The sequence below is a fragment of the Dipodomys ordii genome, unplaced genomic scaffold, assembly GCF_000151885.1.
Source record: "Dipodomys ordii isolate 6190 unplaced genomic scaffold, Dord_2.0 Scaffold112, whole genome shotgun sequence".
NCBI classification, from domain to species: domain Eukaryota; kingdom Metazoa; phylum Chordata; class Mammalia; order Rodentia; family Heteromyidae; genus Dipodomys; species Dipodomys ordii.
This window is the reverse complement of record NW_012267328.1, coordinates 2,084,401-2,101,860: the sequence shown is the minus strand read 5'-3', so window position 1 is coordinate 2,101,860 and position 17,460 is coordinate 2,084,401. Positions and strand designations below refer to the sequence as shown.

General features: G+C 51.8%; 1 protein-coding gene across 5 annotated transcripts in view; it reads left to right on the top strand.

Moving 5' to 3' along the window:
• Tenm2 (teneurin transmembrane protein 2) overlaps nt 1-17,460 on the top strand; it is a 625,307-nt gene that overhangs the window by 412,458 nt on the left and 195,389 nt on the right. For all 5 annotated transcript variants that reach the window (XM_013028659.1, XM_013028658.1, XM_013028657.1 and 2 more), the window contains one exon: nt 7,348-7,557. In XM_013028659.1, coding sequence (XP_012884113.1) covers nt 7,348-7,557 — 210 coding nt within the window. The remainder of the gene's footprint in view (nt 1-7,347; nt 7,558-17,460) is intronic.

Below are 17,460 nucleotides of genomic sequence, written 5' to 3'. Positions count from 1 at the left end.
TTCCAGAGGAGGGGGGCATCGGGAAGGCAGGACTGCAGGCTGATCCTCTGAGACGGCCGAGGGATTGTCCAACCACCCAGCACAGCACTTCCCTCCCTCCTATGGTGTTGGACAGAGTTGGTTCACATCTTCCCAGGTATCTCCCAGGGCCGGGAGACTGCCTAATGATGTTTGGATCGGATCTCACCCAGGGCCTCACAGACGTCTAAAGTCTGAAGAGGAGCCAAAGAAAGAAAAAGAAGAAGAAAAAACTCATAGCCAGGCTCACAATCCCCTCTGAAGCGCTACCTTGTGAGTGAACGCGTTTTTCTCTCTCAGCTTCGCTGCCTGCTTTTCCGGAAAGGCTGCTTCTACCGGGACACCAAAATGAAGAGTGACGGAGCCTTCCACACCACTTGACTAGAAAGGCGACGTACGTTTGACATCAGAACCCGCTCTCTTCTTTTTGCTAACAAGACGCATGTTAAAAAGGCATGCGAACATCTAACTACCAAAAAACAAATACATAAAACCACGCTAACACAGCACCCAAAAGTCTAGTCCATGCCCAGAGCGTCGCCACGCATCGGATAAATATCTGTGGAGTCCGTTTGTATAATCAGTCCATCACCATCCGTCCAGTGGAGGGGGGGGCAGCTTTGGATGGTATACAGGCTCTGTGCTGGGAGCAAAGACACAGAGACGGACCATCCACAGTCGCCTCTCCAGGTCGGTGAAGGTCTCGTGAATGAGCCAGGCAAATTAAGGTGAAATGAAGGCCAGTGTGTTACAAGCACAGTAGCACACGGATGTCCCCCGGTTCCAGTGGGTGGAGTGGGTCTTGGTGAGTCTCTAAGGAGTAAGTGGGGGTGGGGGAGCTTTGGGGGAAATAGGGTCCATCCCCAGGATGAACAGTGAGGGCGGTAAGGAGGGAAGGATGCGTATTCCCTGGTCTCCTGGCTGTGGCAGGAGGGAAGCTGGCCAGGGATCATTATCACACAAGGATTGGGATGGGGGTCCTGGCCCTCTGGGATTGTGAGTGCGGTGATCACGTGCTTCCTTCGCTCCTGGGCATGGCATCAGCCTGTGATCGGGATGAGGTGGTGGTGCAGGCAGGCAGCGGGGCTCTGGGGGGGGGGGGCTAAGAGGAAACGGCACGGGTGCATCGCTGCGGTCCGGAACGCACCATGTGGCTGCGTGTACGGTGCACCGGCATCTTCCCTTGAAGAGGGACTGGGGACTGTCATTCCTCACTTTCAATTCACGTAACAGACATGTGAGCGTAATCAACCTGCCCAGGGAAGGAGTTTGGTTTGGGCTCACCATTCCGGAAGTTTCCTTCTCTTATTGATTTGGGCGGTGACGAGGAGCAGGTGGCAGAGCAAAAGTCCTCGTGATCAGGAAGCAAAGTAAGAGTGAGGATGGACAGAAGCCCCACAGTCCACTCAACGACACGCCCCCCACGACCTAAAGACCCCCTCCCCGAAGCCCACACACACCCACTACTCCAGCCACTTTTCAATAACAGCACTTAACCCCCGAGCTCTGGGGGAACTGAAGATCCAACCTGTATCCTGTCATCTACACCGTGCTGTCCAGCAGGGGCGCCTCTGGCCGGGGAAGTACTCGGACTGGGGTCTGTTGACATCCAGAGGCCTTAACGTCGGTTCCCCCGTTTCAAGTGTGCCCTGGGCAGAGGATTTTCAACCCTGCCAGGGTGGAGCACGCTCACCGTGACAGGAAAGTGCCTCTGGAACACACGCGGGTCTGCGCCACCACCCGTCCCCCGAATTGTAATGTGGCCACGTCCCAGAGATGACTGGGGGCTGCTGGCCGTGAGGCGTGGCCAGGACTTCTGGGCAGAAGGCATCTGAAGCTCCTCTGGTAGCCGGTCAACAGTTGTGCAGCTGTGTGTAGGGCGGACAGGTGTCTTGGCGGAAGGGAACCGCAGACTCATTGCGTTTCAGCTAGGAAAGGTACAGCATTAGGAAATTAAAGAACTCATCTTCCCACCAAAGCCGACTCTACCTTCCATCCAGACCCCTCCTGGAGTACAGTGCTTGCCGGGAAGATGCGATACGTCCACATGTCCCGTCGCTGGTGAGATGTAGGAATGACACCCAAATGCGTAGAGCCCCAAGCTGTGAACTCCTGTGGGAGACCCCTCCCCTTAAACGGGGGGGGGCAGCTCCAACCCACCCCCCCCTTCCAATCAATTAGCCATAATAGCTCGTGTGCAATCAGGCTGGTTTTTGCCCAGACCATCTGAAAACGATTCGTTGTCAAGAAAATGCTTAACTGGGCTTTGGTGGGTTCACCGAAGTGTGAATGAAGAGGGCAATTAGGTCTGCGGCTGTGAAAATAAAAACTTGACACGGGGCGAGGCGGGACACAGCGAAGGCAGCTGGGCCGCGGCCGCCTCGTCGAGAAGAGGGAAGGGGTCATAATGGGAATTCCTCAGGTGAAGCTGAAATAACCCGAAATCATGCTGCAACAGCCTCCCGCCCATCGCTGGCCTCTGTAAAGAACACCCGGCCTCTCTGTTCCCCAACGGGGCTCTGCCGCCCCGGGAGAAAGGCATGCCGAGACTTCCCTCGGTGACTAATTACACCGGCTTTGGGCAGATTTCACCTCTGTAAACTTAAATTCCCCGATGAGAATGTAAGTTTACTTGCTTGGTGTTTTCTTCAGCGGGGGGTAGAGCTGATTGCATCAAATTTTCCTCTTCTGGTACTTGTTTTCTTCTTCTTTCTCCTCCCTCCCTCCTTCCCTCCTTCTTTCCTTCCTTCCTTCCTTCCTTCCTTCCTTCCTTCCTTCCTTCCTTCTTTCCTTCCTTCCTTCCTTCCTTCCTTCCTTCCTTCCTTCCTTTTCCTGGTGCTGAGGTCAAACCCAGGGGTTCACACAAGTTAAGTAAGTATTCTACTGACCAATTCTAATCAGCTAGTAAAAAAAAAAAAAGACAAAAATCTTCTCAGTGCCTCGGAGTGTCCCTGACCTGTGTTGTCTGGACGCCAGTAACACCCCATCAGCTACCGTAGCTGTCCTGATCAAGACGTCTGCCGTCAGTGCCAGGCTTTGCCTGAGGAGGTCAAGAATGACTCCCCCCCCTTCCCCGTTCAAGAATGACTTCACTCGCCTAGAAAATGGAGGCCAATATGAGCAGCAAGGAAGAAAGATATTTATACAGGTGTATAAGTAGAGAAAACTGTGTCTCTGTGTTTTAACCGTGTGAAGCTTTGTACTCCACTGTTAGGATTCAAGTTACGATCTTGGTCTTCTTTCTAAAAGTGTCAGACGTAGGCAAGGAACGGAGTACCCCAGAATCAGGCTGGTTTATGTAATCCTCCTCGACGCTTCTGAGAAGTACCTTGCGTTCCTCTCTAGTACTGAGAGCAGAAACGTGCCCCCCCACCCCACGCATGCCTGCGTGCTGATCAGTGGACAGCCATCTGCCTGCGTCTCTCCCCGGTTCCATGGTACCCACAATATCCTTATAAATAGCTCCGGAACTTCCCAGCATCCGCAGGGTTCCTGGGACCCCTTGTTCCTTTGCTTGTAATTTCACAGGGAGAGACTCGGCTCGAAAAACATCCAGGTTTCCTCTTCTGGAGACAGAATGTCCAGAGTCTATTTCCAGTTCTACCCCAATAGCTTATCCAAAGTGGTTTATCCAAAGTGACAACCACCAACTCCCCAGTTGAATGAGAAGAAAGGGCAGGATGGAGAATCCATTGATCTATCTGGGGTCCTTCTGGCTAGCTCCGTCTATTCCTCTGCCTGCACCCATGACGTTCCTGTTACCCACTGAACCCCATCATCCCTCCTGTCATCCTCCCCCCCCCCCGGCTTCCCAAACAGCCACCACTGGTCTGTCTGTCAGTTCAGGTGTTTGTCTGGCTATAGGTCTTTCAAACAGAATGTGAAATCTTATCCATTTGGGTCAATTAGGAAAACTTGAATTCCCCCCACCCACCTAATGTGCAAGGTCACAGCAATTCCAGGCCCTCAGCTATTTAGACTTTGATCTCCAGGGAGGTCTCGGAAAAGCCCAACAATCGCTTCTCCACCCCCTTCCCCGCCTCCCCCCACCTCCACATCCTTGGTAGACCATGGACATGGCCAGATAGTCTCTTCCAGGGGGACATGGCCAGATAGTCTCTTCCAGCTGCCGCAGTCAGAGGGGAGATGTAGCTCAATTGAGTGAAATTAACAGACATCGTGCACAGGAGTCTAGACTCTGACTGGGGAGGGGCCGGTCGTGGGCTTGAGGAATTTTCCCAGAGTAGAGGTGTCAGCACACAGAGCTGAAAGAACTTCTCCCCGAGTGGCAGGAGAGGGGCAGGGAAGCACAGGGACCCGTTGGAGAATTCCCAGACGGGTGGCCCGGTGCTTGGATTGTATGGCCACTGTTTTACTGGCTGCATTCATGTAAACACCGTGCAGATGGCCGCGGCCACACTGAAAAAGTTCATAGAATGGCTTCCCCACCATGCTCGTATCCGGAAACTTCTCTCCCCCCCCCAGTCCCTGGAGGGCAATCAAACCTGGCCGCCAGCCACCCCACTCTTCATCACCCAGCTTCGCGTGGGCCGCCCGGAGCCCAGCCTGGAGAACGCTGTTCCCACCAGAGCCCTGGGACTCCGGGGACGTCTGTACCAACGTCACAGGGGCAGCCGGGACCTTTATGGGCAGCAGCTTGTGGGGGGGGGGAATGGCCACACAGAACCACTTGGAAGTCCAGAACAAAAGCTCTGAGAATTGCTCTGAGCTCCATGCCCTGACAGCGCCCCTCGGTGCTTATTTATGAACATGCATCTTTTCTTGGAATATCAGGGTTTGGGTGCCGGGGTTGGTAAGGGGGGTGGGGGGAGGAGGGAGAAGCCCAGAAACCTAGGTCAGTCTGTCCCTCATCGCCTTCTTCCGTGGTCCTGTGGACCATGTCACCAGAGCTGGGAATGGAGTAGGAATCTTGGCCTTTGGCCCTAACTGGCCCCCCTCCCTTAGGGGACTATGGGATGATTGCAACTCCTGAGGATCAGGCTGGGAATTAAATGAGATGGTACATAGCGGCAGATCTTCGGGGGGAAGGGGGGGCCCTGCATGGCGCCCGTTCATTGTTAACCATTACTGATGTCAGCACGGGTGCAGTGGCTTACCCCGGCCATTGCAGCTACCTGGGGAGCAGAGGTGTGGGGAGAGGTTGCAGTCTGAGTCCACGGGACAAAAAAAATAACCAGCGACCCTCATCCCAACCCAACAAAACTAAACCAAAAAGCACTGTACACTTGTAATCCTCGCTAGAAGAGAGACAGAGTGGGAGGATTGCAGACCCCGGGACCCAGATCTCAAACACGAACTGAAGTAGCGGGGGAGGGGGAATGTATTTAGTGGCCGATTTTGGTACGGCTTGGATGACTTCAGCCCACCTCCGTCAGAGAGTCTTGCCCCGCTTTTCTCCCCTACAGCTTGGACCGGAGGCTTCTACCCACTGGTCTGCGTGAGCAATGATGCTTTCGCATCTCAGCGGTCGCTGGACCGGAGCTGGAGTATTCAGACTTCTGGGGTCTGTCACCTACCATCTCTCTGTGCTTGTTTACCCCACCCCCACCCCCAGGACTCTTCTTCCTCTTTAGAGCTGTGTTCAGCCTTCTCCTTTAGGGGCATTCGTGGGGGCCCGCCCCTCGCACCCCTGCCTAGCCAGGCTGACTCCTGCCCTTTCCTCTCCCCGCGCCAGAACATGTCTCTGGCTGCGTCCCTCCATTCTGTTCTTTAACCGTGTCCCACTGGGACGGGGCCACAAGCCCTCAGAGGGGCTCACAGGACCAGGGGCTCGCTTATTCTCGACTCCTCATCCCATAGCAAAGTGTGCCAGGCTGCCCGTTCCTCCATACACCAGATAATCAGAGGCTACCGTTTTTGAAGCAGCAGCAGTAGCCGAAAGATCCTGAACCTTCTCTGCGTGTGTTGTCACCTACGGGCAGGAAGCAAGGTTCTCTGCAGACGGGACCCCCCCCCCCCCGCTGAAGTCAAAGGGCTTGCTGCTTTCCCAGCCTCCCGCCCTTCCCTCCACAGCCCCGCAGCCCCAGGGTGCGCCCCCGTGAGCCGGGCTTCTTGGCTCGTTTTCCTGAGCTTCCCGAGCGAGTGTGGCAGCACACACGCAGGTGCCACGGATGCCCGTTACCCTGGCTCAGCAGTTAGGCTGCCAGGAATCCCGGCGGCGTGGCACAGAAGGAAGAGCACTTCCAGTAAGAGTTGACCCGCAGGCACCTCTGAAGACTACACCTGCTGCTGGACCGGCTGCTTCTCCTCCAGGCACCGCATGGCCGTGCCGCCCTTCCTGGGAATTTGCACACACACACACACACACACTCCTGGGTGTGCAAAGTCATAGCACTGAGTCGCACAGAGTAGGGCTAGCTGTGCACAGTTCAAATATAATGACCTTTCTCACCCTCCTCTTCTGCAACCCCCAAAGCAATGGATTTAGGCTGAGTCTGTCTCGTGTGTCAAGTGCCTTTCTTTAGGAAGATACTGAGTAACAGACAGTAGCTGTCCAGTCCAGGAAAGCAGATGGTTGAGCAGGTCACCTCTGCTTCAAGGAGAAAACATAGATTGAAGAGGAGCTGCAGGCCTGTGGGGGGCGGGGATGGGGGGAGGTGGGGAGAGATACCCGGCAATGGCACAGGAATGAATAAATTGGCATGTTGGAGAGGCATAAAGGTGGCCCGTCGGAGCCAGTCAGGGTGTGCTCCAGAGGGGCCCCTGATTAGAGATGAGGGGGGTAGGGGACACAACTGGAGTCATCACTGGTATTTCTTTCTGCGCACAACAGAGAGCCACTGTGCTGTGCGAGAGTGCATGGCTCGGGGAACTCAAGGAACAACCTGGCTTCCAGTTCACGCCGGTCATCCCAGCTCCTTAGGAGGCTGAGATCTGAGGATTGTGGTTCAAAGCCAGCCTGGGCAGCAAAAGTCCCCTGAGACTTTTATCTTCAATGAACAGCTCATAAAAAAAAAATGGAAGTGGCACTGTGGCTCAAGTGGTAGAGCGCTTGCCTTGAGCCAAAGAAGCTCGGGGACAGTGCCCAGGCCCTGAGTTCAAGCCCCAGGACTGGCACAAATAGATAAATGATAGATAGATAGATGGATGGATAGATAGATAGATAGCTATACATGTATCTATGTATCTACTATATACATATGTAGAGAGACTGTTGGAGAACCAACTGTCAAACCACTCTGCAAGATCCATTTCGTGAAAAAGTAAGCGCCGTGTATTGTGAGCTGGTTCGGGTGCGACCATCGCAACCGTCTCCGGATGCTGACGTGACGCTCGTTGCTGACCTCTGACCCCTCTCCTCTCTCCCAGGTCGACCCATCCCACCTACCTCCTCGTCCAGCCTCCTCCCACCTGCCCAGCTGCCCAGCTCCCATAATCCTCCGCCCGTTAGCTGCCAGATGCCCTTGCTAGACAGCAACACTTCTCATCAGATCATGGATACCAACCCCGATGAGGAGTTCTCCCCCAATTCCTACCTGCTCAGAGCTTGCTCAGGGCCCCAGCAAACCTCCGGCGGTGGTAAGGATGCTCTCTCTCTTTCTCTCTCTCTCTCTCTGTCTGTCTCTGAGTACTGTCTGAATGTGTGCTGGGGTCGTGCGTGACCATCTTGGGGATTGTCATTTGTGAGCCACGTTTGTGACTGAAGTGTGTGTGTGTATGTGTGTGTGTGTGCGCGCACGTGTGCGCACACTGATCGGCGGCTTTGACCCTCCTTCCATGGAAGGAGTTTGCCCACGGTTCCGGGCGGAGCGTGCTGGTCGCCGGGGTGAGCTACACAGAGAAGCAGGCGCACTGAATTTCATATGGCTAGGACTCTTGTCCCAAGTGACTGTCCTGGACACCACCACCTGCCCTGGCATGTGTGGCTTTCATGAATGCCCGTCCGAGGTGTGGTTTTTGTCTGACTTCTTTCTCCTGGCTTGTCTGAGATGGTTTGGCAATTACCATGTGCTCCCTTGGCTGAATACCAAATTATCCGGGCCGTGTCTGCAGCATTTGGGGGGGAGAGCATCCTGTCCCGCGATACCTCCCCTTCTACCACTTCCCTGGAATTTGGCCGGCGGGGCCGGGCCAGGGTGTGTGTGTTTGGCTTTGGTAAATGCAGCCTGCCCCATCGTCCCAGGACAGATGGGCTGGACACAACCTTTGGATCTCCTTAGCTCCCTAAATCGTAGGTGCAGCCCTCCTCAGGCTCCGGGAGCGTGCATTTCCTGTGGCCCTCCGCCGTGGCGGGCGGTGTGTTCACATGGATGCGAGAGTGTAGGGGTGGTTGGTGCTTGGGGATGAAGTTATCCAGGGCCCGCGGAGGGCGGACGGCAGGGACGGATTGGTCTCTCCCCCCGGCACGGCGTCAGGGCCCTATCCATGAACATTGTCCGCTCCTGGTACCGAGAAGACCTGGTACCGTTCCACCAGGCAGCATGATAGAGGCCCATGCCCTTCCTCAAAGCCAGGCCTGATATATTTAGTAAACTCATATTCTTTTTTCCCAAAAAAAAAAAATTACCTAATCAAATCTCTCATCAAATGAGCAATCCATTGTTGATATTACGAAGGCCTTTAATCTACCATAAATCTTTATTAGAACTCATCAGAGCATCTCGTTGGAGAGAAATGTGATTATGGCACTCTTAAAATGACATTGCATCATTGGGGTGATTGGTTTACCATTTGCAGAAGAGACATCAATCACAGGAAACAGAACCACGCAGTAAATGAATTCAACCTTTCTACCATGGAACAATGACACTGTAATTGCTCAAAATCAGGCTTAGAATGAAATCGGAAAATGCTCTTTCTTCAAATATGATGTTAACTTAATGGAATATATTATGAAAAAATCATGTTTGAGGGAATTCTATATAATTAAAAATATGTGGAAATATGTTTCCTTCTTCCTCTCCACGGAACCCGATTTTAGTTTTTTTATTTCATTTATTTATATTTTTTTTTCCTAGAGAGATTATGTCGCATTTAATTGAACCACCCTCGCTGATGTTTGGCTGCTTTTTATTTCATGCTATGGAATCGTGATGAATATTGTATTTTGAAGGACACGGGGCTTTTTGAAATGAGGTGCACCTGCTGACAGCTTTTTAAAAACAGACAATTATTAAGGAGAAGATGAGCTTTAAAAATACACCAAAAACACTAGATCCTTTTATGCACCAATGGACACCCACGTTGAGTTGATTTTTGTATGGGAGGTTCGTGGGTTTCTGTGGCCGGTGAAGCAGGCTTGCTGGTGGTAATGCACTCTACCATCCCTCTCCTCCAGAACAGCGTATCCGCTGCCGTCCTGGTGGGTGGACATCACCGCTGGGCTGAGGCCTCTATCGGGCCTTCTTTTGGGTGGATGGCACAGTTCTGTGTGTTTGGGGTCCCAGTGGCCCGCTTTGCTCCACGCCAAGCTTTTAGACTCGCGTTAGACCACTGGTGGCTTTTAGCATCAGTGAGACCAGAAAATAATTACCGAAGGTCCATTTTTATCCCAAACAAGAACCACGACCATACGATTTAATCTTCAACAGAGAGAGAAGGGAGTTAAAATTAAGTTTCACAGAACCCTGGTTTTTCAGGATCGTTATCTGGGTTGGGGTAGGGGGGATAATGGACAGGCATTTGAAATTCTTGACTCTGGCTTCTTGCATGTCTGTGTGTGTCTGTGTGTCTGTGTGTGTGAGAGATAGCACGTGTGTGTGTGTGATGTAACAGGTCTGGGGGTCCCAGGGCAAATCTGGGGATTCCCTTGAAAGGCAGATGCATTTTCCAGGAACGAAAAGGCTTGGCAATAGATCTTGATGCGAGATGCCCTGCTCAGAGCTTTACCTGTTTACCATGGAGTCTAAAAGTTGTTCTTAAGGGCAGCGGTCCTGTGTTCTTTTTTTTTTTTGGAGGGGGGGGCTCCGGTTGTGGGGCCTGAACTCTGGGCCTGGGCGCTGTCCCTCAGCTCTTCAGCTCAAGGCTAGCGCTCTACTACTTGAGCCACAGCGCCTCTTCCGGCTTTTTTCTTTTTGCTTATGTGGTGCTGAGGAATCGAACCCAGGGCCTCAGGCATGCAAGGCAAGCGCTCTACCACGGAGCCACCTTCCCAGCCCCAAGCGGTCCTGTGTTCTAAAGCTCGGGAAGCAGTTTGGCCTTTGTCTTTTTCTTAGGGGAGAGGTTAATACCTTCTAGAACATTCAGCCCATAGGCAACAGAAAAAACAAAATCAAAACACCACCAACAAAACCACTATTTCTGCCGCCTTCTTACGGCCAAACCCACTGCCTCGAAGAGTCACACCATGCGCTTCTTCCTCCCCAAGGATCCCTGTTCTAAAAGGACAACGTGGGCACAAAATCGAGGCGAGAAAACATTCTCTCCCCAGCTGAAAACTCCCTGCTGGCAACACAATCCGGTTCACCTCTGGCTGGGCCATTTTTCTGTGACCGTAGCCTCCTCCACCACCACCTTGCTCTGACCCTCAGTGGACACCATCACGCACACACACACACTCACTGAAGAGACTGAACAGAGACAGCCGCGCTGCCCCTGGAGCATCTGTCTCCGGAGGGCTGAGCCTCGGGGAGGGCCCGGCCTCCGTTCCTGACCTCCCACCATAGCGGGTTATCCTTGCCAAACTGTCTTCCTGTGGCGGTGTCACTTCAGATCGCACGGAACAACTCATGGGGAGAGAAAGTTGGGGTCCGGCCCCAGGAACGGCAAGGCTGCCCCGGGTATGGGAATAGGATTTGGTGTGTGTAGCGGGCTCACAGGTATAAATGCATCCGCAGCAGGCTGGTCTCTAAAAGCCTTAGCTTGTCTCTCCCCCCGTGAAAGGTTCAGTTTTAGATTTTTTTTTAAATAACAATAAAATCTAAATGATTTTCTGTGATGCAAAAGCTCTGCCAGGACCCACTCAGCAAAACCCCCCGAGCGAATTTGACCTGATGCAGCTGAGCTGCGTCTTGGAACGGAGCCTGGTCCCTTCAGATAAAAAAAAAGCAGTATCTTGGGTGATGTTAAATGAAGATGGTGCAGCAAAACAGCACCCGTGGTCTGCGAGTAGAGCTCAGGGGTTGGAGGACTTGCCGGCATGCATAGCACCCTGCATTTATTCCCCAGCGCTGAGAAACACACAAGCATCCATGCATCACCATCCATCATCCTTCCATCCATCCATCATCTATCCAACTATCACCCATCCTCTCTTCCATCCATCCAACCATCATCCATCCATCCAGCCAACCATCATCCATCCATCCATCCATCCATTGTCCATCCATCTATCCATCCATCATCCATCCACCCATCCATCAGGCAAGCTTTGCCTGGCCTATGGTCACTCAAGAATTCAGTCCCCTGGCTGGTTCAGTGGTGTCGTGTTTGTCTGGCCTTGCATCCCTCATAGTATGGGATAGCCTTGACTCCTTCCTTCCTTTCGCATCACCTTTATGGTGTGGGATAAGCCAAGTCAAGGAAAAGGCCCCAGAGGGAAGTGCACGTGCGTGTTGCTCTGCACACCCATCTCCCCAGCACTTGGGACGCGTCCCAGGGAGAGGCCCATCCGAGCTACCCAAGGGGCCCAAGGAGCCCCGTGCAGGTCCCTCCCCACTTTCTGGCTCATTTGGCCAGACTGCAGTGTGGACTGCAGGGTGCAGCCCAGGCCGGGGGATGAGTTGTCTTCCTGTCGTGGCTGCACAGCATGAGTTCTGGAGAGCCACGCATTCACCCCTCAGGGATTCATTCATGACCTGCCTGACACCCATCCATCACCCATCTATCATCCATCCTCCATCCACCCATCCATCCACCCATCCATCCATCCATCCTTCATCCATCCATCATCCATCCACCCATCCATCATCATCCATCCATCCATCCATCATCCATCCACCCATCCATCATCATCCATCCATCCATCAATCAATCATCCATCCACCCATCCATCCATCCATCTATCATCCATCCATCCAACCATCCAACCATCATCCATCCATACATACATACATAATCCATCCATCTAACCCTCATCTATACATCCATCGATTTATCCATTTATCCATCCATCCATTCATCCATAATCCATCTATCATCTGTCCATCCATCCAACCATCATCCATCCATCTGTCCATCCATCCACCCATCCATCCATCCATCATCCTTCCATCCATCCATCATCCATCCATCCATCATCCACCCATCCATCATCCATCCATCTATCCATCCAAATATCATCCTTCCATCCATCCATCATCCATCCATCCATCATCCACCCATCCATCCATCCATCATCCATCCATCCAAATATCATCCTTCCATCCATCCATCATCCATCTAACTATCATCCTTCCATCCATCCAACCATCATCCATCCATCGTCCATCATCTATCCATTCATCCATCCACCCATCCATCCATCATCCATCTATCCATCCATCATCCATCCAACTATCATCCATCCACTCATCCCATCCATCTATCATCCATCCATCCAACCATCATCCATCCATCCATCCATCATCTATCCATCCATCCAACCATCATCCATCCATCCGTCCATCCAACCATCATCTACCCATCCATCCATCTATCCATTCATCCATCCTTCCATCCATTTAGCCATCCATCCATCCATCCATCCACCTATTCATCCATCCATCTATCCATCCACCCATTCCCTGCCTGGCAAGGTTAATCAGGGGTCTAAAGACCTCCCCGCTTGCTTCTTGCTCAAGGGCTCTGCGTGTGAGTTTCTTACAGACCTTCAGACCTTCTCGTAGTTGGGGACCCCTGCACCCTACCATCTAGACCATTGTGGAAACTGAGCCCCTGGCAGCAATGTGGTCACACACATCCCTTGTGTGGCATTTGGGGTTCCAGCTGGGTGGGGGATGGGAATGGCTCTGCCCCTCCTCCACCCCTACCGAGAACCCCTGAGTACACAGGGAAGAGGGATGGGCGATTCCTTTGGAGATTCACAGCCAGGGGAGCACAGCTCCTCCTGAGCAAATAATCTCGATATTAACAAAAATCCCAGGGTTAATAAGCATTATGTACCATCTGCCTCTCTTCCCTCTCCATCCCCGGCTTCTAGCATGCAGAAAACATGTCCCGGGCAAGCAGAGGCTACAAGCACACGCACACCGCGTCTCCACAGCCTCCTGCCCTCAAGATGGGGGGGATTTGTTGTTGTTGTTGTTGTTGTTTTCACCCAGAACTTCAGCTTCGCCGGTATTCACTGCAGTTTTGACTGGCTATCCCTAATGAGTCGTGATTTGAGGGAAATCTTTCCATGGACTTTTTAACCATTTGTGTAGCTTCTCGGAGAAACATCTATGTCCAGACCCATGCCCAGTTTTTAATTGAATCGTTTGGTTTCTCCTGTGATGATTGAGGTGTATTTTGGGTGCCATTGGCTTATCATTGGATAAATGGTGGGTGGAGGTTTCTTCCTGTTACATGTAAGTTACCTTTTTGCTCTGTTGTACTCTGAGTACAAAGGATTTCCATGTTGGAGTTTATCAGTCTTTTTTTTCCTTTAGTTATCTGTGCATTCTTTTGGTGCTATATAAATAACCCTTTCAAGGGCTTACTTATTTCTTGCTAGTAATGGGACTTGAACTCATTTTCACCCCCTCACTCAACTTTTTTGGCTGATAGATGGTGCTTGACCACTTGAGTCACACCTCCACCTCTGCATTTTGCTGGTTACCTAGAAATGGAGTCTCACGTATTTTTCTGCCCTGGCTACCTTTGGACCCTGATCCTCAGCTCTCAGCCTCCTGAGTAGATAGTGAGGATTAGAGGAATGAGCCACCAGGGCTTTTCACATGAGAGCCATTGTGCTAACGATTTCTACACATGGCAATTCATCTGCTGTAGACAGCCAGAGAATCCTGCAGCCTGGGTGGTAGCAGGAGCTCATTAGAATGAGGCGCTGACCTCTCAGATCCCAGATGCTCCTTCCTTCATGGCGGCCTTTTGATTGAAAAACATGGACATTGCCATGCTGGGAGTTATCCTTCTCCCAGTTTTAAAGATGGGGAAACAGGATCAGAGAGGTTAGGCCACTTGCCTAACTGTGTGTTAGTAGTAAGTTCCACAATAGGAACCTGACGCAGGGGTCGGTGGTGTGGTTCAAGCGGTAGAGCGCCAGCCAGTGAGCATAAGCATCAGGTGCCAAGTTTGAGTTTGGACAAAAAAAAACAAACAAATAAATGAATGAATAAATAGTTGATGTAAAGAAGCTGGTCTCCAGAACAATGAGTGTGTAGGAACTTAAGTGGAGAATTTACAGATAAGTCGGGGGTATTTTCGGCCCGGCTCGGGTCTGGACACCATTGTCCAGTCATGAAGGAGGTGATGTGGGATACAGCCTCTGAGCTTTGGGGGAGACAGGGAGGAGGGGGTGCGCAGGAAAGGAGATGATGTCGGCTGGGCAGGAGCAGAAAGCCCAGCGCTGCACCTTCTGTGCTGCGAAGTTACCAGATAATGCCTAAAATTGAATTCACAAGGAATAGCAGCCAAGCGCGCTATTTATAGAACTGGAGATAAATACCAAAATAATCAGCCAAAAAAAAAATTTTTTTTAAAAAAAAGGTAAATGCAGTTTCTGCTGGGAAGGAAGACACGCGTTGATGGTGCGGGAATAAAGATGGCTATTTTCAAACCAAACGTCGTCTAAAGCTGCTCGACTGGTGACGCGGTGCACGTTTTCCTCTTTGTCGTGATTTTTAATAGAAAGTGCACAAAGATTTGCCAGGAGCAACACTTAATATGACGGTCGGACCCCACTCCCCGAGATGGGTAGTAGTCTAACGTTCACCAGACACACTGGCATCCGGTGAATGAAGGGTGAGGTGTTGGACAGGAAGCAGGGCTCCGTGAGGTTGGAGCGTCTGTCTTCCCTGATTCCGGGGGTTGGCTGGGCTTTGCCTCTTCCGGTGGGCGGGTGAGGATCTCAGTTATTTATCTCTGCAGGGTCCCCAGGCTGGGGATGGAGTGAGCGCGCAGGCCTCCTGGTTGTTGTCTAGTCCATGTCCCTGATCCTACATCCATCTAAGCCCAGTCCCATCTTTTCCTCGAAGCCTTTTCTTATCGAGCTCAGCCTCACCAGAGCTGCTTTCACGATTACGGAAGAGCCTCGTTACCCGGCGTATTCAATGTAGCACCTCATTCCGTTCTGATTTGTCATCGTCTCTTGGTGTTTTGCGTGTATAACTCACTTGTGTCGATATTAACTTGTCGCCACTTAAAGGCCAGGGTCACTTACTTGGGTGGTGGTTTTGCTTTTAATCACTTAGTACCTGGTGTGGTAGAAGTGAGCGTAGAACCTCACTCACCCACCGAGGCATAGAAGGGCAGGAACGCCGGTTCATGTCTACAGAATCCTTGACCGGAGTCACGGTGATGCGGTGTTCGATCTGAGGCCGATGTGTGGGCATGTCACTGCTTTCCAAAGAACAACCCAGAGAAGCCGGGAACATGACGCAGACCTGTGTCATTCTAGCTACTTGGGAGGCTGAGCCTGGGAGGATCATGATTTGCAGCCATCCCAGGCAGAAAAGTCCAAAAGACGCTTTTCTCAGCCCCGTCACTGGGAGCAGGGTGGTTAACGCACCCCCACGCTGTGCCGGAGAGTATAATTGGAACCATCTTGCTGCCAAGCCAGCCCACACAGGAAAGCTCCCAAGGAGTTAGACCTCAACGATGAACTCACATGTCAACACAGACATCCATCTACCGGCAAACGTCCCCAGGCATGCACGCACAGGAAGGAGATTCTGTGTTGCAACGCCTTTCAGCCAAAAAACAACAATGAACGCCAAGGATCTGAAACACATCCTGACTCAGGGGCAGGGATTAAAAAGGAAGAGACAGAGGCCTGGAGATAGGAATGGCGGGGACACAGGGCACTCCGTGAGATGGGGTGGGGATGGGTGGGGGGAGTGGGGGGAGATGGGTGACCCCGTGCTCAACTATTACACACATAATCAACCCCGTGTGTTCCGCAGAAAACCCCTTCGTACAACTCTTGGGCGATACCACGTTGATGGCTTTTAAGTTGAGAAATGAGAAGGAGAAGTCAGGATTAGATTGTAACATAACTACAAATCAGTCATTAAAGAAGGGAAGGTGGCCGTGGTGGCACTCAGCGGGGACCCTCCATGTAGGCCCGCAGTGTCCCACACACGAACCCTGGGACCCTATCCTCAAAATAACCAGTGAAACTCGGCGCTGGAGGCGTGGCACGGCAGCGGGTGCCCACCCAGAAAATTCTAAGGCTCTGAGTTCAAACTCCCCTCCAAAAGAAAAAGAACTGGGAAGTCAGCTGGGGGGACACACGCACAGATGGGTCATTCCAGGAGGCTGACTGGGAACAGCTGAAGGTCAGTTCAAGGTCAGCCATGGCCACTGGGTGAAGTGAGCCTTGGCTATGGCTTCAGAGCTGTCTCTCAGAACAACACCGGGAAAGGTACAGAGAGGGCAGGCTCTCTGACCAGCACGGCCAGGTTTGACCACACTCATTCCTGCTCTCCCTTATCGCCCATTTTATTCTGTGATACGTGGTTTTTTTTCTTCTTCTTCTTCTTTTAGCTGGTACTGAGTTTAGCACGTGGCAGTTCACAAAAGTTGAACCGGAGCAAATGAGCCACGCATGAAGGGAAAAATCAAAAGAGACGAAGGGGGGAGGCTGTGCGAAAGGGAACTTTTAGTTTCCAAGGAAGGGTCTGAGCAGCGCCCAGCCCCACAGCTGCTGCTTTATTTCAGGGAGAGGGGAAGGCTTTTCTAGGAGAAAGAACTGTGCTGCCTGACTGGCAAAGAGAGCCAGAAGCGAGCATAGCCAAGCAATATCGTTAATATTTAAACTCCAGAATCTGAATCAACCACCCACAGGATGAACAAGAGACTGATCTTGTGCAGTGATTTAAAATTCCCAGCCTTCCCTCTGACAGCCCAGGGCCAGCACCGGCCTTCTCTGTCCTCTGCCATCAGATCTTTGGTTTTATGCTCTTCTTGTCCTTATTTGGTTCCATTCCTGGTGCTGGCAAAGGCAGAGAGGGCGGCCAACCCCACTTTTAGGCTGCTCTGGCGTGCGTGAATGCTGTCCTTTGGTGGAAAATGATCCCTGTGTCTAAGCCACTGTGGTTAATCCAGTTCTATCCGTTCCGTCGGCTCAGATGCTGTGTTCGCTTGTCTTCGGTAATGGAATCATCATTCTCGGTCCCCAAGATTATGTTCATGTTCACAGCTTTCCCATCTTGGGGGGGGGAGGGAAGAGGTGCTCACCATTACCTACCCTCTCTCCATAAATATATATATATATATACATACATATATATATTTATATCCTCAATTTTGTTGCTTGTGTATGCCAGGGAACCTGACTGGTTGCTAAATGGAAGGAAAGAAGGAAGGAAGGAAGGAAGGAAGGAA